Source organism: Bos javanicus, chromosome 13 (genome assembly GCF_032452875.1).
Source record: "Bos javanicus breed banteng chromosome 13, ARS-OSU_banteng_1.0, whole genome shotgun sequence".
Lineage (NCBI taxonomy): Eukaryota > Metazoa > Chordata > Mammalia > Artiodactyla > Bovidae > Bos > Bos javanicus.
The window spans coordinates 59,609,096-59,635,164 of record NC_083880.1 but is presented as its reverse complement, the minus strand read 5'-3'; the positions used below and the strand labels follow the sequence as shown (position 1 = coordinate 59,635,164).

At 47.0% G+C, this 26,069-nt stretch overlaps 2 protein-coding genes across 2 annotated transcripts in view; both read left to right on the top strand.

Moving 5' to 3' along the window:
• The window catches only part of SNPH (syntaphilin), a 289,004-nt gene that overhangs the window by 261,022 nt on the left and 1,913 nt on the right, over positions 1-26,069 (top strand). The gene's annotated exons all lie outside the window — the stretch shown is intronic.
• On the top strand, positions 14,673-25,619 carry FAM210B (family with sequence similarity 210 member B). Its single transcript, XM_061437125.1, has 3 exons — positions 14,673-15,004; positions 22,415-22,590; positions 23,097-25,619. The coding sequence occupies exons 1-3, from the start codon at positions 14,819-14,821 to the stop codon at positions 23,311-23,313; spliced, it is 579 nt and encodes a 192-aa protein (XP_061293109.1). The 5' UTR covers positions 14,673-14,818; the 3' UTR covers positions 23,314-25,619.

Sequence of the window (26,069 nt, the reverse complement as noted above, 5' to 3'; positions counted from 1 at the left end):
GATATTAAGAGTTTATTATTGTTTTAAGCCACTAGGTGTCGGGGTCATTTGTTATGCAGTAACAGATAATTACTAAACTCTACAATGGTAGTCAGCCATTGTACTGAGGACCATATTTCACAGTACATGACTAGTCCCAAAGGGCACTATCCTAACTCAGATAAAAAGACGGGTCTCTCTCAACCAGAGGTCATTCCTGTAGCCTGTGCTAAGACATGGTTTTAATTATCTACAAAATTCTTTCTTGATTCTAGTGGCAAAAATCAAAGCCAGTTTTCTATTCTAAGCTATAGGTCATCATCTCACTGAGGGCCTTCAGCTTTGACATTTTAACAAAGAGGAAGGCTGTCCAGAGCTCAGCCTTGCACCATACTCTAATGCTCCCTCCCATCTCTAATGCACTGCAGAAAATTACCTAAGCAGCTCACTAAACTATAGATCCCCAGATCTCATCCCCAGGGATTCTGAATTAGTGATTTTATTCTGGAGCCAGGAATCTGCTTTATAAGGAAGCCATCCCCAGGTAATCCTGATGCAGGTAGTCCCGCATCTACACTCTGAAAAGAGGTGCTCTAAAGTCTGGTGCCTCCTCTCCCAACCTCTACTGCCCCGATCCATTAGCTGAGTGATCAGTTAATGCGATGGGAATAACGTTGAAAGCATTTGCCAGCATCATCGAGTCAGACCTTCTCCAAGTCTGAAGCTGGGGGACGGCAAGCTGAGCGTCATTGTGTAAAACATATACAATCACAAACCTTTCTCTATCTCACAAAAAGATCTGCCAGTAAACAACTCAGAGAAAAATCCCCGTGAAAGAATCAGTGGCCCTTCCTACCTCCCGCAGGATTTTTATTTTCCTCCCTCGTTTTGCAAATCTGAAAGAACTACATCTGTTTCACTCTGTCAGGTGTTCAGGACCAAGATTGCTTTTCAACAGCTCCTTAGAGTCTCATGGATTTCCACGTAGGCAAAACAACTCAGGAACCTTGAGAATCTGACCTGTGAAAGAAGAGTGTTTCTTTCCTGCTGCCTCATTTACCTTTCTCGGGGATGTTGATTCAAAATAGTCGTTTCCTAGCCCTGGTCAATAGCCATTGATTATTCAGCACTGCAGTTATTAGAGAAGCTTGATGTGCAGAAGCTAGAGCTCAGCTGGTGGCCAGGTTCACCACACAGGGTAATGAGATGAGGACTTTGTGCGCACTGAAGCATAAAGATTCTATTTTTAAACAAGGCCAGAGATGATCTTGAACAAAGAAACCCATAGATACAACAGCTGAAAGTTCATACTCCAAGAGGCAAACCCACAGAGATGCAGGTCCTTTGAGAGTTGTTGAAAAAATCATTCTCTACATTCACCTTCAATCAGTATCTATAAATTCACTAAGATTTACATGTGCCAAGATTGCTTCAAACAGCAAAACAAGATTTGTTTCTATTCCATGGTCTTTATTGCATTGTATGCAAACTAGTGATTCCTGGGGCCCCATCTGGAGCTCAGAAATATTTGGCCACACCTACAGAGGTTCTTTGTTGGTTTATTTGGATATACTGTCAACATATTCAGTTCAGTCACTCAGTTGTGTCTGACTCTTTGTGACTCTATGGACTGCAAAATGCCAGGCTTCCCTGTCCATCACCAACTCCCAAAGCTTGTTAAAACTCATGTCCATCAAGACAATGATGACATCCTACCATCTTATCTTCTGTCGTCCCCTTCTCCTCCTGCCTTCAATTTTTCCCAACATCAGGGTCTTTTCCAGTGAGCCAGTTCTTCGCATCAGGTGACCAAAGTAATGGAGTTTCAGCTTCAGCATCAGTCCTTCCAATGAACATTCAGGACTGATTTCCTTTAGGATTGACTGGTTGGATCTCCTTGCAACCCAAAGGACTCTCAAGAGTCTTCTCCAATACCGCAATTCAAAAGCATCAGTTCTTCGGTACTCAGATTTCTTTATAGTCCAACTCACACACCCATACATGACCACTGGAAAAACCATAGCTTTGACTAGATGGACCTTTGTTGGCAAAATAATGTCTCTGCTTTTTAATATGCTATATAGGTTGGTCATAATTTTCTTCCAAGGAGCAAGTGTCTTTTGATTTCATGGCTGCAAGCACCATCTGCAGTGATTTTGGAGCCAAAGAAAATAAAGTCTGTCATTGTTTCTAATGTCTCCCCTTCTGTTTGCCATGAAGTGATGGGACCAGATGCCTTAATCTTAGCTTTCTGAATGTTGAGTTTTAAGCCAATTTTTTCACTCTCCTCCTTCACTTTCAACAAGAGGCTGTTTAGTTCTTCTTCACTTTCTGCCATAAGGCTGGTGTCATCTGCGTATCTGAAGTTACTGATATTTCTCCCAGCAATCTTGATTCCAGCTTTTGCTTAATCCAGCCCAACATTTCCCATGATGTATTCTGCATATCAATTAAATAAGCAGGGTAAACAATATATAGCCTTGACATACTCCTTTCCCAATTTGAAACCAGTCCACTGTTTCATGTCCAGTTCTAACTGTTGCTTCTTGACTTGCATACAGATTTCTCAGGAAGCAGGTAAGGTGGTCTGGTATTCCCATCTCTTAAAGAATTCTCCACAGTTTGTTTTGATCCACACAGTCAAAGGCTTTGGCATAGTCAATAAAGCAGAAGTAGATGTTTCTCTGGAACTCTCTTGCTTTTTCGATGATCCAGCGGATGTTGGCAATTTGATCTCTGGTTCCTCTGCCTTTTCTAAATCCAGCTTGAACATCTGGAAGTTCACAGTTCATGTACTGTTGAAGCCTGACTTGGAGAATTTTGAGCATTGCTTTGCTAGTGTGTGAGATGAGAGCAATTGTGCGGTAATTTGAACATTTTTTGGCATTGCCTTTCTTTGGGATTGGAATGAAAACTAACCTTTTCCAGTCCTGTGGCCTGCTGAGTTTTCCAAATTTGCTGGCATATTGAGCGCAGCACTTTAATAGTATCATCTTTTAGGATTTGAAAAAGTCAACATTTTAAGTCAGGAGATTTCACACTCTTTCAATGCAGATGGCAAGCCTTGGTCAGTTAGCATTTTCTGAGTAATACCATTGATGGTCCTATGATTCTAGGGTTCAGAAACTTGGGCTGGGCTCAGCCAGGTGGCTCTCCTGGTCGGGGATGTCTTGACTGATCTCTGTCCAGGCTTGTTCATGTGTTTGTGGTCAGCTGTCGGATCAGAGGGGTGCTGGCTGATGGAACATGGCCTCAACTGGGACAACAGACTCTGTTCCATCAGGTCTCCTCCCCTAGGAGGCTAGCTTAGGCTTGTTCACAAGGTGACTACGGGCTCTAAGAGCAAAAACAGGGTGTGCAAGACCTCTTGAAGTCTGGGCTCAAAACTTATACACGCCATTACTTCTGCTACATTCTAGCGGCCAAAGAAACTTCACAGACTGGCCTAGATTCAAGGGATAGAAAAAGATTTCATCTCTGGATAGGAGGGGAAGAATTTGTGGCCAATTTTGCAAATTTACAAACAGCTTATCTTAAAAAAAGTCAGTAGGACTGCCCTGGTATCTAGTGGTTAAGAATCCACCTGCCAATGCAGGGGACGTGGGTTTTATCCTAGACAGGGAACGAAGCATGCCACCGAGCAACTGAGTCCGTGCACCACAACTACTGAGCCTGTGCTCTAGAACCCGGGAGCCGCAACTACTGAGCCCATGTGCCTCAACTACTGAAAGCTTGCGGGCAACTAAGCCCTTGTGCCCTCGACCCCAAGCTCTGCAACAAGAGAAGCCATTGCTGTGATAAGCCCAAATACCGCAATGGAGAGTAGCCCCCTCTTGCTGCAACTAGAGAAAGTCCGCACACAGCGATGAAGACCCAGCGAGCCGTAAATAAATAAATAAAAATTAATTAATTAATTTTAAAAAGACATCAACAGATGTGAACACTGTTCTAGAGCCTAGAGGAAGCTTCTCCCTATGAGGGCGATGTCAGCACCCCTCTGCACAAGCTGTGCCCTTGGGATTCATTTACACAATCATCTGGCCCTGAGGACCTGGCGGGGTTTGCCATTCCTGATCCTGGAATAAGTTCCTAGCCAGTGTATCACAAAGCCCCATCCCAGCCATGACTGCTATCTCTGTCAGGAATCACTGGAATTATATACCAAACCCTGGGGTCACTTTTCACTTCTCAGGAACATCTCCTTTCAGTCCATCCTATCTCCCTCCCCACAATAAATATCCCACTTCCTACTATGAGAATCAGTGAGGGAAGGAGCTGTGTAAGGGAGAAGGAGATGACTCTTCAGCAGATGGAAGACCCAGGAAACAACAGCTTTGGAGCCAATGGACTTGGGTTCTCCTCGAAGCTCAAGGATCCCCATTTATTTAGTCTCTCTAAGCCTGTTTCTCTTCTGTAAAACCGTACCTGCTATGTTTGCATACTTCTCCTTGAAAATTAATTATGTTAAATGATCCAAACATTTTGCATAAATATGAACCTATTTTTAGTGTAACAGAAAGTTAGCCCAAAAAAAGAAAGAAACATAAGTAATAACAACCCAGAAAAGCACTCAGAGAAATGAGTGGTTAAGGTCATTTTCCTGCTCAGCTGTGAGTTTACATCAGGCTCCCTATAACAACAACAACAATTCAAGACTCTGGTGCAGAAGTGATTTGCTGAAAGATCCGGAGACCCAAGGGCCCAGGGGGCTGTTTTAGGACCTTGAATTTAAAAACTGCAACTTGCCCCAAACCTCAGGAACACCTACAGGGCTTGCTGCTCCTCTGTTGGCCTTGGGAGAGCCTGCAGTGCCACCTGCTGGCTGAGAACGCCGGGGACAGGGTTATCCACCTGGCGCAGAGCAGGGTTACTGAGTTAAGTCCAGGACAAGATCTGCACCCTAAGGGACCTGCAAGCATCACTCAGTGGTAAGCCAGCAAAGCTGGGGTCCCCTGACACTCAATTCAGAGACCCAGCTCTGCAGCCCCTGCCCCCTTCAGAGCCCCCAAACACTTTCTCCTTAACCTCTCTAAGCCTCAATTCCCTCATTTGCAAAATGGAAATGATGTCCATTCCTTGAGGTGGCTGTTAGGGGCAAATACACAGACCCAGAAGAAACCCTCAAAGCCTGGCAGCAGTGTGCAACAAGCAGCAGCTATTGATGTTAGGCCTGAATTTCCACTGAATCAAATAATGGAACAGGAATAACCAATAGTGTCCCCACCCCCGCCCCATCCACCAGGAATGAGATACTCAGGAATTACTATCGGCCAGGCTCCAAGACCCTTAGATGTACTGAACATTTTTAAACCTCAAGTATTCCCATAAAGGCACTTTAAAGGTGGTGCTAGCGTTAAAGAACCTTCCTGCCAATGCAAGAGACATAAGAGACATGGGCTTGATACCTGGGTCAGGAAGATCCCCTGGAGGAGGGTGTGGCAACCCACTCTAGTGTTCTTGCCTAGAGAATCCCCTGAACAGAGGAGCCTGGCAGGCTATAGTCCACAGGGTTCATAGGCAAAGAGTCAGACATGATTGAAGCAAATTAGCATGCATGTATGCATTTCCATAAAGTCAGTAACGTTTCACAGATAAGGAAAGCTCAGGGAGATTAAGTAACTTGGTCGAGGACAGCTAGAAGCAAGTAGCAGGACAAAAAATTCAAAAGCCAGCAACCTGTATCTAGAAGTAAGACAAATTTTCTTCCTGGATGGATATTGGCAGGTCAGATCTCCCTCACCCCCCATCTTTTTTCCTGGATAATCTATTTAAAAGGGGAAGCTAAAAAAAAAAAAAAAAGGCAGGGGGAAGCTAAGAGAATCAAAGAGTTGGACACGACTTAGCCACTGAACAATGACAACAGAACAAATCAAATAGCTTTGTTTTCCCCCAAAGATCCTCCTCCACACTTTTACTACTCGACAAGCTCCTCAGCCACAGGGCCTGCACTCGGCTCTGGGGCTCAAAAGCGCGGAGTTCCAGGGTGCGGACTGAAACTGACCCGTGTGAACTGGGCCAAGTGAGGCCCCAGAAAGAGGCGTGCCCTCCAGATGAGTGAGTGGAGCTTTCAAAAGGCAGGGAAATTATGCACGAGGCTTGTAAGATATAACAAGCTGTTCTCCACCCCGCACCCAAGAATCTTAAAGGTTTATGCAGAGGCTTTAGAGGGGTTCAGTCATCCAGATGGCCTGGGACAACACATTGTTCTCACGGGTACCTCCTTGAAATTGTTCCCACTGCTGTATGGTGGGCAGAAGCTACTTTTCCAGGATAGGGGAGGAGCTTCCAACTCTTAGGGCTTAGTTCCAGAGCCCAGAGTCAGATCCTCTCCTCCTGGCCCCACCTCCAGGCTTCCCACTTCCCGCATCTCCCAAGTCCGCCCACTCAGCCGCCCCAGGTGCCCTCTCCTTCCCATTCGCCTCCTCCACCCACACCTTCATGCTCCACAGTTTAACATGGTCGTCAGATTGTGTCCGCTCCCTTCACTGAAGATGAAGACCCTTCAGTGCTTACCCACCGCAGCTAGAATAAAATCAGCTGATCTGCGCAGCACCCCACCCCCACCCCCTGCAACTTTTTCCAGGCCCCTTCAAGCCCTTCACTCCTTGCAGTCCCAGCCACTCAGGTCTCCTCTGAGTTTCCTGTCCCCAGTCCACCATTCACATTGCTCTCATCCTCCTTGGGACCTGCACCCAGCCCTCCCTCAACTTGGTGACTTCTCCCCAGAAGCTCTGTGTCTGCTCCTTGGCACCTTTCAGATATCCAATGCCTCCTTCTCCCGGAAGCCTTTCTGATCACCCCTTGCCCACCACAGATTCACAATGCTGGCTTCCACTGGCGACCTGTTCTCTGTCCATCAACCTCACCCAACTCTAAGCTCCCTAAAGGCAGGGACCATTTCCAAGCCATTCCCCTGCATGATCTGGCAAAGGAGAGGGCAGAAAAATATTTGAGGAAGGGAGGGAAGGAATGAGACGACAGAAACAGCCTTCATGGATGATCGATCAGTGATTATTAACGCAATTTGTAATGATAACAGCTGACACCAGGATAGGCCTGCTCTGAGCTCTGCACTGTTCAAGCTTCACATGTCAATGCATTTATTTAATCCTCACATTGTGTCCCCAGTATATTATTCCCATCTTCAGTTCAGTTCAGTTCAGTCCAGTCGCTCAGTTGTGTCCGACTCTTTGTAACCCCATGAATCACAGCACACCAGGCCTCCCTGTCCATCACCAACTCCCGGAGTTCAAACTCACATCCATCGAGTCAGTGATGCCATCCAGCCATCTCATCCTCTGTCGTCCCCTTTCCCTCCTGCCCCCAATCCCTCCCAGCATCAGAGTCTTTTCCAATGAGTCAACTCTTCGCATGAGGTGGCCAAAGTACTGGAGTTTCAGCTTTAGCATCATTCCTTCCAAAGAACACCCAGGACTAATCTCCTTTAGAATGGACTGGTTGGATCTCCTTGCAGTCCATGGGACTCTCAAGAGTCTTCTCCAACACCACAGTTCAAAAGCATCAATTCCCATCTTACACGTGCAGAACCTGAGGCTCAGGTTTGGTTGCCCACTGTCTTCAGGAAGCAAGCAGTGCCTTGACCACGAACCTGGGCTTCCCTCCAGAGTTCATGCTCTCAGACCCCACAAAAGGGGCCCTAGATGTCCATCTCATGAGAGAAAGGACACCCCTCTCTGCAGGGAATACAAGGCAGATACTTAAAGAAGGATTTTTGTGTTTACTGACATGGACATGTCCTTGATGGGACAGTGGGTGAAAAAAACAAATGAAGAGCATGAGAAATGGTGTATTTCCTGCCAAACTGGTGAATAAGAGATGTTACAAATAGGGAAAGAGACATGTGTACTCCAATGTTCATCGCAGCACTGTTTATAATAGCCAGGACATGGAAGCAACCTAGATGTCCATCAGCAGACGAATGGATAAGAAAGCTGTGGTACATATACACAATGGAGTATTACTCAGCCATTAAAAAGAATACATTTGAATCAGTTCTAATGAGGTGGATGAAACTGGAGCCTATTATACAGAGTGAAGTAAGCCAGAAAGAAAAACACCAATACAGTATACTAACGCATATATATAGAATTTAGAAAGATGGTAACAATAACCCTGTGTACGAGACAGCAAAAGAGACACTGATGTATAGATCAGTCTTATGGACTCTGTGGGAGAGGGAGAGGGTGGGGAGATTTGGGAGAATAGCATTGAAACATGTATAATATCATGTATGAAACGAGTCGCCAGTCCAGGTTCGATGCACGATACTGGATGCTTGGGGCTGGTGCACTGGGATGACCCAGAGGGATGGTATGGGGAGGGAGGAGAGAGGAGGGTTCAGGATGGGGAACACAGGTATACCTGTGGCGGATTCATTTCGATATTTGACAAAACTAATACAATATTGTAAAATTTAAAAAAATAAAATTAAATTAAAAAAAAAAAAAGAGATGTTACAATGGTGAGCTGGTGACCCCTGAAGGAACTCAGAAAGGAAAGAATACCTGCCATCTAGTACCATCAGATTGAAGCCACTCCCCACAGTGATCCCTGAGGAAAAGCAGAATGTGAAAACACAGGATGCTGGCCCCAGAAAGTGGAGGTGCCTATCAAAGGAATGATTTCAGTGAGCCCAGTCTCTTCCATCTTCCCATACAAAGAAAAGTGCCCAATTCTTTGAGATAATCTGGTTTTCTTTAACAATAATCTTTTCACATTCAGATTATCTGCCCTTTGATGCAAAACTTCAGTAAAACCTGGCTCTTCCCCTTGCCTCCTTGAAGCAATTCACTCAGGATTACTTGAGATGCTGCCTTCCAAGCTTGAAGTCCTAAAAATTCCTGCCAAATGAAACATAGCTCTCAACTTTTAGTTTGTGAATATTTTTTAAGTCAACAAACACATGTTATAATCCCATTTTTTTTGAAAACATCAAACAAAACAACCACCAGATGTGATTGTTCATACATAGAAAGGTGGCTGAAAGGACAGGCAAAGCTGGCCACTGTGGAGAGGGTATCCCCATTGTCTTGCTCCAGGCTCTGGGCACATGGAATTCTCTGAGACCTAGCAAGGCTGTCTCCAGTTACAGCGCCCAACTCCCCAGCCCCTTATTTGACTGACACCATAGGGCTCACTTATTTGTTTAATGCCTGTCTCTGTAAAGACATTAAACAATTAAGAATAAATTGAAAAAAGTTGATTTTCCCTGATGCAAAAAAAAAAAAAAAGATGAGAACCTTCTCATCACCACTTTCCTTTTCTTAGAGCAGTTAACTCTTCCTCTGCCCCTTTGAGTTGTATGCAAATGTTTTAAAGGCAAACTAAGCCACTTGCCAGTTTTTACGACCCAGGAAAATGTTAGTTAAGAGTCTTAAGAGCTGTCTTCTTGAAATGTGAACATCAAGGAAGACAGCAGCCTATCTCCTAGTCCAGGTGGGGGTTTAACTTCGGTGGCCAGCTCTGTGTTATCATTATGGGTTTGTCATAGAGATGGGAAAAGTGTCTATTCCTTTGGATAGAAAATTAGCAAGGACAAACGACCTCCCCAGTTACCAATGGATTTGGGGTGAGCTATGTGTGACAAATGGTGCCGTCAAGTCCTCTTACCTGAGAAGTAGTTATTTTTTGTCTTCAGATGAAGCATACATTCAGCTGCATAAAAGGAGGAACTTCCCGTCTTGCAATCTCTAGTGAATTGCCTGAGATCTGCATCACATTCTATTATACTCTATTATTCTATTCTATAATAATTTGATGTTTATTCAATAATAAAACTCTTTTGTTTTTCTTATCTTCTTGCTGAAAGATTTTCTGGGTCGGCAGATTTTGTCTTGAATTCCTCCCACCACTCTTCCCTGCCTGGCATCTCTTCTCTGGTGGAACATAAGCTCCATGGAGCCTTGTCTTCCTACTTCACTGCTGTGTGCCTAGCACTTAGGAGTGCTCAAAATGTGTTTATTGAATGAATAAATGATGTTGCTGGCTGTGTCCTTTGAGCTTTATTTTTTACAATGAGCAAATGTTACCCATAACAATAACTAATGTATTCTTAATTATTAATTAATAATAAAGTATTCTTGCCTGGAAAATCCCATGGATGGAGGAGTCTGGTAGGCTACAGTCCATGGGGTGGCAAAGAGTCAGACATGACTGAGCGACTTCATTTTCACTTTCTTTTCTTTACAATAATTAAAGCAAAAACAAACAGTGAAGCCTTTAAAGACTCCATAGTTGCCCGTAGAACAGGCAGCAGCTGGTTTGCTTTACGGATGTTGATTTTATTTCCTGTTAATCCCCATGCTTCTCAGACATGAGTCAGTAATCTTTAAATTGTTCTTTCTAAGTACTTTAGATGTTCTTATTAGCAACCCTCCAGACATCAAACAAACAAAAGGAATCTTCATGAATCGTGGTTCCAACTAATTCAGACCTTTCCCGAGTACTGAGAAGTGATCATTTCTATCTTGAAGGCAGTAGAGGGGAGGTTCCTAGAAAACCAGCAAGTTCATCCTCTACAGGCTATTGCTTTTCTCAGTGGTGGTTTTATAAGTCGCATCTCTCTCGTAGGTGGCCTCATTGGACTGGACAGCTCAGGTCCCACACCCTGTGCCCCCCACACACACTCAAAGCCTTTAGTTGTGTCCAGCTCACACCATTCATCCTCTTCTCAGAATGAATGAATGAAGAGAAACAGTAATAATAATAATGATGGCCACGGTGCTTACCACGATCAGCTTTCAGGAAGGCACTGTGCCAAGCACCCAACTACATGAAATTTCTCTTCTTCACAGCAGCTGTGTGATATGGCGCTATTATTATTCCCATCTTACAGATAAGAAAACTGAGGTTCCGAGATGTTGAGTGACTTAACCAGTTACATGGTCAGTACACCTTAAAAGGGGGGACACCCCCATCAGGCAATCTGACCCCAAGGCCCCAGCTCTTGGCCACAAGCCATAAAATGCTATTCATTCCAAAATAGATTTCTGGAGGCTGGAGGTCTGAGATCAGGATGGCAGCATGGTCACGTTCTGCTGAGAATTCTCTTCCTGGCTTGTGGACTGCCTTCTTGTTCTGCCCTCTTGCTGCAGAGAGACTGAGAGACTGGTGGCTCTTCCACTTCCTTTAAGGGCACTAATACCATTACATGGATCTAACCCTTACATCATAACCTAACTGTATTTACCTTCCAAAGGCCCCATCTCCAAACAATATTGTATTGAGGGTTAGTGCTTTAACATATGAATTTGGGGAAAGACCCCTTCAGTCTATAACATTCCTCACCAAGACACTGGATTAAATAAGTCATGGAGTATCTATAGACAGAATGTTCTACAGCTTTTAAATAATATTCCACAATTATGGTTCCAACAGGAAAGACATTCAGTTCAGTTCAGTTTAGTCGCTCAGTTGTGTCCGACTCTTTGCAACCCCATGAATCGCAGCACGCCAGGCCTCCCTGTCCATCACCAACTCCTGGAGTTCACTCAGACTCACATTCATCGAGTCAGTGATGCCATCCAACCATCTCATCCTTTCTCATCCCCTTCTCCTCCTGCCCCCAATCCCTCCCAGCATCAGAGTCTTTTCCAATGAGTCAACGCTTCGCATGAGGTGGCCAAAGTACTGGAGTTTCAGCTTTAGCATCATTCCTTCCAAAGAAATCCCAGGGCTGATCTCCTTTAGAATGGACTGGTTGGATCTTCTTGCAGTCCAAGGGACTCTCAAGAGTCTTCTCCAACACCACAGTTCAAAAGCATCAATTCTTCGGTGCTCAGCTTTCTTCACAATCCAACTCTCACATCCATACATGACCATTGGAAAAACCATAGCCTTGACTAGATGGACCTTTGTGGGCAAAGTAATGTCTCTGCTTTTGAATATGCTATCTAGGTTGGTCATAACTTTTCTTCCAAGGAGTAAGCGTCTTTTAATTTTATGGCTGCAGTCACCATCTGCAGTGATTTTGGAGCCCAAAAAATAAAGTCTGACACTGTTTCCACTGTTTCCCCATCTATTTCCCATGAAGTGATGGGACCAGATGCCATGATCTTCGTTTTCTGAATGTTGAGTTTTAAGCCAACTTTTTCACTCTCCACTTTCACTTTCATCAAGAGGCTTTTTAGTTCCTCTTCACTTTCTGCCATAAGGGTGGTGTCATCTGCATATCTGAGGTTATTGATATTTATCCTGGCAATCTTGATTCCAGCTTGTGCTTCTTCCAGCCCAGCGTTTCTCATGATGTACTCTGCATAGAAGTAGATTAAGTGAAAAAGTCATATTATGATGTCTATATTCAGCATGACCCCATTTTCACCAGTACAAGGGGCAAGGATCTCAAATCCATCCCCTGACCAGAGGGCTACTGACCACTAAGATTCATACAAACTACAGTAGAGAAGGACAGGCATCTTTATTAGAAGGAGAGAGCTGGGTAGACAAAAAGAAATGCCAGCCACATTTCCATGTCTTGAGTCTTCACTGTGCCAGATTCAGTTCTGCAAGTACTGAAATATATTATCTCCTTTAACCTTCACAGTAACCCTTTGAGATAGGTGTTATTACTCCCACTTCTTACAAGTGAGGAAACCACCAGGTTAGACAGTTGGAATCACCTAACAGAGATTCTAAACCAGGCCTGCACCGCATCAAAGTTGTGATGCTAACCACCAGCTCACGAAACAACAAAGTCTTACTTTCACTGCATCGCCGCTGCTGGCACAGGCAGGTGTTCAGAATAATGAATGCTGATTGGAAATGAACAGAGAGGAGGCATGAAGCCATATGTGGGAATGGGTAGTTTGGTTTGCTTTGGAAAAGGGGACTGAAGCAGGAGGTGGAGAATGGTGGAGGGAAACAAGTAGGTGGGCTGGAGCCATCAGTTAAGACCCAGGCTTCCCCTGAGAGGTAGGAGGCAAGGGTGTGTGCCAACAGGGAAGGCATCAGGGCAGGAGGGAGGACCCCAGGTGGGCAGAAAATGTTTAGAATAGGCACTGCAGAATCTGACAAAGAAAGAGAACCAGAATAAATACAGAGGTACAATCAGAATACGTAATTGGAGAAAACGAGGCAATTTGTCCCAAATTTTTATTTTAACACAGTCTGTCTGCCAGATTTTAATACATTCCTAGAGAAATTAGCCACAGTGAATAACTCTGAGGCCCTGGACCCCCAGGCAGATTCCCCTGGAAACTGGGGCAGAGTAATTCCTCCATCAGAAGGGAAAAATCCTTTCTTCTTCCTCCAGCATCCCAGCCCCCTTTCTGTTTCAACCCCCTCACATACACACTGACTTGTTCCCCTTCCCCCTGGTACACGTGCACTTCCCATGTGACACTCACCACCACGCATGGGCACACAGCCCCATCCACTTTCTGTAATTACCATTCCCCCATACCACCCCTGCAGCCATCCTCCTCTACCTCCCTGCCAATAGACCCCCAACTGTGTTCAGGAGGACAGTGTGCCTGCTCTGATCTAAGCCAAGTCTGTTTCTTTGCAGGATCCTCAAATTCCAGACTGCCCTGCATCCAACAGTATCATTTGTATCAGTATCATGTGACTCAGTTCTACCCAGTGAGGCAAGGTGGGGGCAGGTTAGGGGCGGTCTTGAGGTACTGAATTTGGGCACATGGATTCCCATCCCTTTGTTGTGCACCTTCTGGTCAGCATGGCTATAACTTCCCTTTGCAGCTAGGTTTCTGGGTACTAATTTCTTTCTGCCAACTGGATGCACTCATAAAATATTTTGAAGGCAGAGGCATCCTCCTGTAGCTTGGGTTGTTTGCTGCTGGTTAACAAGTTGACAGAGATGTGGGGTTTTCTGCAGCAGAATCCAGGTGTCCAGTTGCCAGCCCAACTGTGGACAGTTAGTGGGGACAGAAGCCGCAGCCTGACCCTGCCTTCTGGTATCCAGTGGCCTGTTTTGTGGAAGGCAGCTGCAGTGGCAGCTTTCTGATCCTGGGGTCATTGTCTCTGGCAGTGTGCTCTCAAATTCATTCTTTTCACTAGCTTGCCCCTGACACTCATCTTCCCGCTTGTGACTGAAGGGCCACTCCCCTGGCCCGCCGGTGTTGCTCTAACCAGAGTCTTTCCTGGGGGCCCGGCCTAATGTCCACTCCTCCAGCTTTTCCACTGGTTTTCCAAGCAACAATTTTCCGTGCTATTTTTTTCCCCCGGCTTAAAAATAGCAAAGATCTAGAAACACTTTGGATCCTTAGTTTCAACCAAAAGTGCTACCAGGGGTCAGGCATGAGAAGAGGAGGATAAGAGGCCTCGGGGAAGGCTTCGTTTCTGTCTCAGTTTCTTCTGCAGAATGGAGACCAAATATTAGTATCTTTATTGCAGTTAACAGTCGAATACTGTTGTAGATTGCAGTTCCTAAAGATGGTCACGACGATATTTCCCACTCCACAAGCCCTGCCACCCGTGACCTTGCCACTTCCCATCAAGTCGGAGGAATCTAACCCCTTCACTCTTGCATCTGGGCTGGGCTGGCCTCCGACTCCCTCGAAACCAACATGATGAGTCAGGGTCCTTGGGGCTGGAATTAACCCGGTGTCAGATCTCGCGTCTCCAGCCCTCGCATTGGGGGCCGGGTTCCAGCTCCGGCCCCGCCCACTCCGCGCGCGGCTCCAGCTCCGCCCTAGCCGCTCTGGCAGCGGCGGGGGGGCGGGGCCTAGGACCGGGCACGACTCTAGCCCCTCCCCGCCGCTCCGGGCTCCTGCTCCCGCGGGCCCCGCCCACCGCGCTGCTCCCCGCCCCCCCGCCCCCCCGCGGTCTGCTGCTAGGGCGGCAGCGCCCGGCTCTGTGCACCATGGCCGGGCTGCTGGCGCTGCTGAGCCCCGCGGGCCGGGTGGGCGCCCGGGTTCGGTGCCGCGCCACCTGGCTCCTGGGCGCCGCCGCCCCCTGTGTCCCGCCGCCGGTGTTCCTGCCGCTGCTCGGGCCCGGGCCGGACGCCCAGCTGCTGCGCGCCGCCCGCGGGAACTACCAGGGCCGCCAGGTAAGCCTCCCCACCCCCACCCGGTTCCCCGGACACCCGGATCACTGGTCCACCTGCGCCGGAGGAGAGCTTTACACGCGCAGCTGCTGAGACCGAACACCTTCAGGTCCCCAGACCCCAAATCTTTTCAAGCCAAGGAAGCGATCTCCCAGTTGACAACCGGGGAAACTGAGGCTCAGGGGGGCGTGGCGAATGCCCAAGGTCACAGCCTCCAGGGAATCCCAGGTGCCCAAAGCTGGGCCTGCGCTGTGGTGGCGGCGGAGAGTATTGGAGGTGGGGTGGACTTGGTATCGACGTTGTCATCCGGCGCTTAGAGTTGTTCCCTTTGAAGTCACGCTGGGGCCCCTCGCTGGGCTGAGGAGGAAGGCTCGGTGGATGCTGCTGTCTCTAACACCACCACCACCTGCCCCCGCACCTTCCCCTCCTCCCCCCGAGTACTTGCTGCCACTCCCTTTTTATCTAACCGCGAGAGCAGGCCTCCCAGTCTGACTGCGGGCGGGACTCGCGCCTGAAACGCAGGGTTACTTCTTTGTGTATATCTTCACTTGCCTTCTATGCATGGTAAGTGAAAACTGGTTTTCATTCAGAATGCAAATGCAGACTGCTCCTTTCTGTAAATATGTTTCAGTTTGATTTTGAAGTGGGTCTCCTTAAAGAAAACAGGTGGTGAGCAGTGCCTTCTGGAGATGCAGAACTCAGTTGGAAGGAGCAGTGCTTGGAGCTTTGCTGCTCTGGTCCAGCCTGCCTGCATCCACTCACCAGGGTTGCTGTCTCACCCTGTCCTCAAGGTCTCTGAGGCCTGGTTGCTGACCTTTCAGGGGGCTAAAAATAACACCTTCCCAACAGTAGTTTGGGGACCATTCCATGAGCTGATGCAGGCCTGAGCATGGTGTCACTGGGAGCCAGTGCTTCTTGAATGTTCCATAGGCCTTTGACCCATGACCTTACCATGCCTCCCCCACAGATGGAGAAACTTCCTTTTCTGCCTTGTGCTGAGCCATCTGACAGGCAGTAGATCTTATCTTTGCCTCCTGAGCCCAGCTTGGGGATCTTCACATGCCTCACACCCTCTGCATACACCCAGGTGTCTCCTGGAGATTCTCCATACATCAGCCTATCTGTCCCTTCCTCCTGGAAGCCTTCCCTGACCACCAGTGACGCCTCCACTGGCCTCTCCTCAGCCTCGTGGGAGTACATCTTCTATGCTCTCCTCATACGGAATGTCCTTCTGATTTGCTTGTCTGTCTGGTTAGCCTGGCACTGGCAGGTGTGTGAGTGTGTGTGTGTGTGTGTGTGTGTGTGTGTGTTTGCTGCCCTCCCTCCACCAATCCCAGCCACCACTGCTGTATTTATTAAAGTAAGGAGGCTGTATGAGAAGAGTCAAGAAGTTTTGAGGAATGAGCCAAAAATCTTGCTTAAAAGGTCAGATTGTTAAGAGTGACACCTGTTTTCATTCATGCAGTAAATAATATTAATGATAAACACTATATTGTGTTTACTTTGTAACAGGCACTGTTCTGAGTACTTTGAAAATATCAATTCGTGTAATTCTCACAACAACCCTGAGACATAAACAATACTATTATCTTCATGTAAGCCCAGAGAGGTTGAGTAACTCTCTGAGAAACACAGAGATTACCTGTCAGAACTGGGATCCAAACTAGTCTGGTTCCAAAGCTTTTGCTCTTAACAACTGTTCTTCACTTATTTGTGAGTGTTTGCTCTGGGTTGGCACTGCTTTGACTTCGTGAAAGGCAGCATGTGAGGGAGAACTGGGAGATGAAAACGCTGGGGCTCAGAGAGCCAAGCCATCCGCAAGTGTATGAAAGCACTTTTATCTAAAAACAGACACCGGGGGAGGTACGAAGTTATCTCCAACCAGGACGACAACTAAGAATATAGCACAGGTTTTTAAGGTGATATCTCACCAAGAAATGAATGTTTGAAAGATTCCTATTCCTTGCAGGTCACCTCTTCATAAATTCCTTTTATTTTAACCTCTTTCGTCTCCTCCAGGCTTAGGAAGAAAAATACATGACTCACAGTGATTAAAGAGATTTTCAAAATAAAAGGAAGAAAATTGTCCATGTTTAAAAAAAAAAAATCTAACTCTAGAAAGTTAAAAACTAACCTTGGCACTGGCTAACAGGAAATTGTCCATGTGTCTGAATATTTTGTCCCTCTTGTTGTCTGGCAATAGATACTTGTTATTCTGTAGCTGGAAGTCTGGCTGCATTTTTATTTTTCTTTTTTGGCCAAAAGGCCATTTGCCAAAATAGAGCTTGCACAGAAGAGGGAGGAAGAGAGAGAGAGTGGCAGCTCCGCCCCGTCCTGTGAGTGGACAGATGGGGCAGAATGAGGTTCTGTCAGGCCAAGTGTTGGGGTGGAAGTGAAAAGGGCTTCCACTCATCGTCATCCACCCCAGGACATGGTTTGGCTCTGGAAGCCATCCTATCAGTGCCCGGCAGCCCTCCCATCTGGGGCACTTCCTCTGCAGCCAAAAGGCGGGTGGCGACCTGTTTATCAGAAAGAGCCTAAGCTCCCAGCGGCCATTCCGCTGGGCGTCAGAGAACTGGGAGCGTGGGTGCTGGCCCAACAAGGGAGGCTGAAGACAGTTTTTATTCTCCCCTCCAGAGTCCTGAAGTTCTGAAACAGGCTCTTCCTCTAGGAATGTTCAACTCTTGGGGGACAAAAAGGGGAGTCTGTAGTGCAGAACGCAGTCTGAGCACTGCCAGCCAGCTCACAGCTTCACCCCAAAGCCCCGGTCTCCCATCTGTCAAAGTGGAAGTGACAGAGGTACCCGTAGCATGAGGTCGTGAGGGTTTTTATAAAACCTTTAAAGTGCTAAGCTCAGTGGCTGGCTCAACAGAAGTGGCCTCTCCTGAGAATACTCGTGGTTTTCCTAAAACCTTTCAAAACATGATAGGCTTTCCTGCCTATCAGAATCAGTCTCTGGGACCCCATAAACGGATATTGGCTCAGCGATAAAGAATCTGCCTGCAATGCAGGAGACGTAGGAAACATGGATTTGATACCCGCCAGGAAGATCTCCTGGAGAAGGAAATGGCAACCTGCTCCAGTATTCTTGCCTGGAGAAACCCATGGACAGAGAAGCCTGGAGGGCTACAGTCCAGGGGATCGCAAAAGTCAGACATAACTAAGCAACTAAACCACCCACCACCACCCCTTTTTTTAACTGTTTGTTTTCATAAGTCTGAAAAACCCCCGCAGAAGTTAAAGCTAAAGGCCGTGAGAAAATACAGTTCATCCCCACCCTTAAGGCCTTAACACTTAATTCCCAGGGACAGAACAGTCTTTAATGGTACTGAAATTTAATTCCAGGATGAAAGCTTCCAGGTGTTTGGGTGGTGTGGGGGGGGAGGATGCACGCGCGCGTGCGTGTGTGTGTGTGTGTGTGTGTGTGTTTGTTTTTTCAGTCCTAACTGCAGTTTGGGAACAAAAGAGATGCTCTTTCAATTGGGAGGTAATGAAAAGACTCTTAACTCATAAATCTGAGTTTTGTACCAGCTTTTGGGAGAAGAGGGGCAAATGAGTAGCAGTTGCGTATGATTATAAATCAAGGATGACTAGGCAAATTTTGTTTTCTTTTGGCCGCATGACTTGAAGGATCTTAGTTCCCTGACCAAGGATTAAGCCCTTCCCCCTCAGCAGTGAAAGCAAGGTGTCCTAACCCCTGGGCCGCTAGGGAAGTCCCAGTTCTGAGCAAATTTCCATCCAAGACTGAATTCCACCTGCTCATCGCCATGCCCAGAATCTGGCTCTTCACTGAGCCTTCCTTCCTTCCTCTGCTTTTGTACCTTACCTTCCACAAACATGTAGCATGTACACTTTATCATTCCAGCAGCTGACTCAGAGCCAGGCCCTCCTGTCCTGCATGAAGCCAGGGTGAGATCCTGCCCCAGAGGTTACCAGGCACAACAACGCTCCCAGACACAACAGACATTCTTTGTCGGCCAAAAATGTGCTATGGCTCCTAGCTTAGCCCGCAGGATAAATTTTAGAATCCATACTTTGTATTTCAGTTGAATCAAATTCTACTTCATAAAAAGGAATGAAGTTGGATACCTGCTACAATGTGGATGACCCTTGAAAACATGATAAGTGGAAAAAGCTGCAGTAGTCTGTTCAGGCTGCTGTAACAAAAATACCAGAGACTGGGCGGCTTAAGGGCTGCCCAGGTGGTGCTAGTGGTAAAGAACCTGCCTGCCAGTGGAGGAGACATAAGAGATATGGGTTCGATCCCTGGGTTGGGAAGATCCCCTGAAGGAGGGCATGGCAACCCACTCCAATATTCTTACCTAGCGAATCCCATTGATAGTGGAACCTGGCAGGTTACAGACCATAGGGTCGCAAAGAATCAGACACAACTGAAGTGACTGAGCACTCAAGCACAGGTGGCTTAAACAGCAAACATTCATTTCTCACAGCCCAGGAGGCTGTAAGTCCAAGGTCAGGACAGGTGAGGGTCTTGTCTGGTGAGGGTCTGCTTCCTGGTTCATTGCCAGCTGTCTTCTGTCCTCTTGGCACGTCCTCACATGTTAGAAGGGACAAGGTAGCCCTCTGGGGTGTCTTTTATAAGAGCCCCGATTGCATTCTTGAGGGCTTCACTCTCCTGACCTAGTCACCTCCCACCTCCAAATACGGTCAGGGTGGGAATTTGGTTTCATTGTATGAATTTGGGGGAGGGGAGGCAAGTTGCACTAACATTCAGTCTGTAGCGGAAGCCAGTCATCAAAGGCCCCGTGTTACCTGACCCTATTCATATTAAAAACATCCAGAATGGGCAAATCCGTAGACTGAAAGGAGCTTGGTGTCTCCATTCCCCCCGGCAAGACGGGGGAGAGGGGAATGGGAAGTAACTGCAGATCGAGTGGCAAAAATCTTCCAGAATTAGACCCTGATGATGACTGCACAATGGCAGATACACATGAACCATGCAACTGTGTACTTTAAACATTAAGGCGGACTTAACGGTTTGTAATTTCTAGGTGGGCAAAACCATTTCCAAAGTGGATGGGCCCCTCCCCGGGGAGGAAGAGGAAATGCACATGGGACGTGGGACGTTAGATGATGAAGTCAGGTTGGAGGGAAACGCACAGGAACCAGGGTGAGGGGCTCTTGGTTTTAAAGAGAGCAGTCCGGGAGGGCCTCCCTGTGGTGGTGCTGGATAAAGATCTGGAGGCAGTGCTATGAGGCCCTCTGGGGAAAAACTTCCTGGCAGATGGAACAGCAGATGCCAGGGCCTGTCGGGCCTGGCCTGTCCTCCTTAAAGCAGCAAGGAAGCTGGGCGGCTGGAATGGGAAGCAGGAAGGAGAAGGGTTGGGTGGGGGGTGGTGTCTGGAGGGCCAGGGGGGCTAGTGCATAGACTACTTTAGCTTCCAGGAGGCCTCTGAGGGGGGGCGGTGCTGTAATCCCACCTCGGATCTCACAGGCTGTCTCTGGCCACTCTGTTGAGGGGTCAAAGGTAGGATTGGGGGACAGCTAGGAAGAAGCCATCACAGTCACCCAGGGAAGAGGTGAGGAGCTTGGGCCAGGGTGATAGGAGTGTTGGGTGGGGAGGGGAGGGGGGTTGAGTTTGGACCTGGTGGGGTCGGCTGATAGCTGGTTGTGGGAATCAGTGACTCAGGTTTCAGGCAGAGCATCTAGGAGGATGTGGTTTGCCGAAACAGGGACAGCTGTGACCTGGAGAGGAGCATGTGGGTGGGAGTGGGTCAGGAGCTTGTCCAGACCTGTTGTGGATGTGTGACCGTGGACATCACAGCCAAGGCAGATGCGCCAGCTCAGAGTTCAGGGAGACACACATCTGGGTCACCACCCGAGGCGGGGTGTCAGCAGGGCCCAGCTGATGTCATGTGGGGGTTTGGACCACTTCTCGCTCCCAGTGCCCTCCCTTGGTGGACACACGGAGTGACCAGAGAGGAAACCCAGCGGCCACCTATGCCTCCAGAGCAGGGCGGGGCGGGGCTGGGAGGACCGCTGCCTCATTCAGTTTGGAGGCTGCTGCTCTGGATATCTGGGTATCATTTAATTTCATTCCTGGGGTCGCCATGATGCATGTCATTGTCCCTACCCCCAACCCCTGCCTTGCCAGCTTTTGAGGTATGCCTGTGCCCCTGCATGTTCTAAAAATATAAGGAAATGGCCTCCACTTCAAAGTCCATAACCGGAGCTGGCTGACCCAGATCCTGTCCTTGAGAAGAGCTCTGTCTGTGAGGTCTGTCATGGGAGCTGAAGCAATCCTTTGATGAAAAAGCACTCTGCGTGGAGAAGTTTTGTCTTTTGAACCCAATATTATTGTTTTTGTTTCTCTCAAACCGTTCCAGGCCTTGTAGACGCTCAATAAATGTTAATGGACACCCTACATAGTAAATAATTTCTCTGCAAACCCCCAATGCTGTATTTATGGCCTAGGAACTAACCCTTCCCCTATATCTGTTCAGATCTCAGGGATAAACCTTGATTCCAAAAGTAAATGTATCATAGCTTCTGTTCCCATTTATTTCACACCCACTGTCTTATAGAGTCTAGCCTGGTTGTCGTGCATAAGATAACACCCGTTTGTTTTCTTACAGTCAAGGAGGTCAGAAGCCCATGAGGTCTCATAGGTGCTAACCTCAGTGCATCGCAGAGCTGGGTCCTTCCAACTGCTCTGGTGGTGGTGGTTTAGTCGTGTCTGACTCTTGTGACCCCATGGACTCTATGTAGCCCACCAGGCTCCTCTCTGTCTATGAGATTTTCCAGGCAAGGATATTGGAGTGGGTTGCCATTTCCTTCTCCAGAGGATCTTCCTGACCCAGGGATTGAACCTGGGTCTTCTGCATTGCAGGCAGATTCTTTACTATCTGAGTCGCCAGGAAAGTCATTTCCTGTCTTTTCCAGCTTCTAGAGCTGCCTGCATCCCTTGGCTTGCCCCTTTCCTCCATCTTCAGAGGGAGTAGCACCAGCCTCTGCAAATCTGACTCTGCTTCTCTCCTCATGTCAGCTTCTCTGACCCTGCTGGCTCCCTCCCTTCACTTACAAGGACCCTTGTGATCACATTGGTCCCACTCAGAAGATCCAGGATGATTTACCCATCTTAGGATCTTTAACTGAATCCTACCTGCAAAATCCTTTTGTCACATAAGGTAACATATTCACAGGTTCCAGGGCCTAGGAACTAGACATCTTTGGGGCCATCGTTTTGCCCATCACATGTGGTACCCAGCCCTTCAGTGCACTCAGTGGCATAGCGGGCATTAGCCTCAGCTGATGAAGAAAGAGAGGAACTCATCTCTCATTGGATAAGAAAGAGCAGAACATCGCATGATTCTGAAGGTGGTGATGTGGTGATGACCACTCACATCCTTGCTCCTGCCCTCAAGTGTCTCCCTTTCTTTGGTTTGTGTGCAGGACCCCAGCAAAATCACTGTGACCACAGGCAGCAATATCAAGGGCACAGAGGAGGAAAAGCTAAGCAAGTCGCAGCAGCTGAAAAAGATTTTTCAAGAATATGGTGCCGTGGCAGTGTCACTGCACATTGGAATCTCATTAATCTCCTTGGGAATGTTTTACATGGTTATTTCAAGGTAAGATTGGGACAGTAGTAGGTATTCGTTTTTTGCTTTCATGTAAGAGTCTTTGAGCGGAGAAGGCAATGGCACCCCACTCCAGTACTCTTGCCTGGAAAATCCCATGGATGGAGGAGCCTGGTAGGCTGAAGTCCATGGGGTCGCTAAGAGTCGTACACGACAGTGACTTCACTTTCACTTTTTCACTTTCATGCATTGGAGAAGGAAACGGCAACCCACTCCAGTGTTCTTGCCTGGAGAATCCCAGGGACGGGGGAGCCTGGTGGGCTGACGTCTATGGGGTCGCGCAGACTCGGACACGACTGAAGTGACTTAGCAGCAGCAAGAGTCTTTGAGAGTAAGAACTTTCTTCCTAAGACTTAGTATTCATCTAGCTACTTTTACTTACATTTTAAAAAAATAGTGTAAATCTCATAGCCAAATTGAGTGCTTAACTTAGTCCCTTGCTGTAGTAAATATCTTTTGTGTTTCTGTGTTTGTCTGTCTGTCTCTCTCCCCTCCAGTGGTGTGGACATGTCAGCCGTCCTGCTTAAACTCGGCTTTAGAGAGTCACTGGTCCAGTCGAAAATGGCGGCCGGCACAAGCACCTTTGTGGTGGCCTACGCCGTCCACAAGCTGTTCGCGCCCGTGAGGATCAGCATTACCTTAGTGTCTGTGCCCTTGATTGTCAGATACTTTCGGAAAGTGGGAATTTTTAAACCTCCAGCGGCAAAGCCCTGATGAACTCTTCAACTGTGGGCCTGAAAACCTATTTCTTGTAAATGACACATGCTAGATTGGTTTTAGGATGTAGGTTTTGTGGTGGGTGGGTAGCAGGGGCTAATTGTTGCATTCTCACAAATAGGATTTACTTTTGCCAGCAAAAATTCAGGGTTTCAAATCATTGTAGTTTTTCCGCTTTAAAGTTTGGGTAATGCTATTCATCACAGGGCTTGTCTGCATACTCTAAAAATATCAGCAGAACACCACCAATGAGTTGTCATGTCAGACAAAACTGTCAGCCAGGAAGTGCTCCTTCCAGAAGACCATTGGTGAGGGTCTGCCTGCAAGAGCCTCAGGGGTTCATCTTTGCTCAAATTCTTGAAGGGTAGTGATTCATTAAGCTGATTTTTAAAATTCCCCTTCCTCCCATACTTGTCAGGCTGCTGCTGCTAAGTCACCTCTGTCGTGTCCAATTCTTAGCGACCTCATGGACTGCAGCCTACATGGCTCCTCCATCCATGGGATTTTCCAGGCAAGAGTCCTGGAGTGGGGTGCCGTTGCCTTCTCCGACTTGTCAGGCTGCCTGCAGTTTAATATGCAGTATTGTGCAAAACAGAGTCCAGTGCTACAATTAATGAAGCAGAATTGAGGACTTCCCAATATGTAATCAGGATCTAAATTAGCATCCACACTTTGACATTCATTATACTTGTTTAGGCAAAGAAAACAAGTATTTCTGGTATGTTTCATTGATTCCCAAACATCTTCAAATCTGGACATGTAGAGCCTGCCTCAGCTGGTTTTTCACAAATTTCATTAAAGTAGGTCAGAATCATTTGTCTCTTTAGGTAAAAACTGGAAACTTTGTCCAATAGTAATGGCATCAGTTGGCTCCACTGCATGTATATGGAAAGCTGAGACACTCTTGGCCTAACTCACTCTGTCTCAGACTTCAGACATTCCAGAATCACTGTCACAATGTTTACACTGAGTTGCTACTTCTATTTTTTAATTGAGTTAAAATTATGTGTGTAAAAAAAGATTTTGTATCTCTCTCTAAAAAAGGAAAGTTACTAGCAGTTTCTGTAAATAAGAGGCCACTACAAAACATATAACACAGTAATAATACAAGCCGGGGAGGGACTGAGCCAGTTTACCAGATAAAGGGGGTGTGACCTGAGACCCCCACATTCTCTGTTAGGGACATTTAAGAATAGAAATCGAAGCACACGCACTCAAATTGAGACTTTCTCTGCGGAATAGTCAGAAGCAGGCAACAGAGAAGGAATGTCTTCCGGTAGGCTTCAGCGTCACTGACAGCCGCCCCGCCCCGGGCCGGGCTCCTGCAGGGCACCTGCTCCACACCCGGGAACCCCACTGTAACCCGTCTGCCCCTCTGCCATGGATGAGGGGTTATGTTTATCTTTCTGGCTCCCAGATTTACTTTTTATTTTAGTTTTTTGGTTTGATTAATTACACTTGTGACAATCAGAAAACTGAAGCAACTGTAAACTGATCGTCCTGGTTTTACTGAGCTCGGACTATTGACATTTTCCTAGTTAGACCTTAGTAATACACATCAATCGGTTATTTCAGTTAACTTTTAAAAGTATCTTCGTGGGACAGATTCTCCACTTGCAAGATCTTTAAAGTGCATCGGGTATTTTCTCCCCTTTTAAAGCAGTTAGCCCGTTGCCAAAAAGTTTTAGCCATTTAAAGTTGGAACTGTCTTTCTGGGGTCTAATTCCAAGGACCATGGACACAGCAGAACAAGATGAAGGCACCAGGGCTAGGTAATTCCTTGTGAGGCAGGACCAGCACTTCTGTGTTGCTGTCTCTATGGCAACAGTTAGCTTTGGGCTCCTAACCACCTTCCACACTGGCCTCCCAACCCATTCAGATCCTGAGTAATGCCTATGCAAAAAAGCCCACAGGAATTCCTCCAAGTTTAAGGGCTTAAATCTCAAACTTTGATTCTGTGTTTGGAGAAATGAGAGTGGACTGAAAGGGCAAGCAATAAATTATCATACCAAATAGCCATAGCGTTTGCTTCTAAGCCCCAACACCACTCCACTCCTGTGGCCAGTGGTCAAAACAGAACAGAGTTAGCTAGAGGAGAGAAAGTCAAAGGATCAGGGAACTAGAGCATTATGTGAATTCACCAGCAAGATGTACAGATCGCTTGTATTTTGCTTTTATGGAACTAGGGGAATAGAACTGATGATCTATTTTAGAAATGTAAGCCATTGTTCACCTCTAATTTTTTAATCTGACAAAATGAGCAGCTTAAGTTCCATGAAACGAATAAACGTCTTTATAAAGTTTGTGAAGAACCTGTTATTCCTCTTGTGGTAAGCCATCCCTGCTGCCAGTGACGAGCCAGCACTGCGTGTGACTAGTTTGCTAATGTGGCCCCGTTGCAGTGAGCTCTTTTCTGGGCCTGTGTGGGATTGTCTCAGGGAAATGTGGCTTAGCTAACAGCCCTGGTGGGGTTAGTCATGTCATGTTGACCACGGCTGGGGTAGATGGATGAACTACTACTTTGGGATATAAAGCTCAAGACTATGGGAACTGGAAGTTCCTTTGTCCTAAGGCAATCGGACACGCAGTTTTACCCACTTGTTTTGATGTTTCCGTGACTACTTCACCAACTCTGCCATGGAAGTGTATAGCACTTGTGTGGACATTTCTGATCTCTGTACCTCTTGCGTTGAAAGTTGGCCATGAAAGCTTATTTCCTCTCCTAGTTCTCAGTAAGTTCAACACTTCCACCT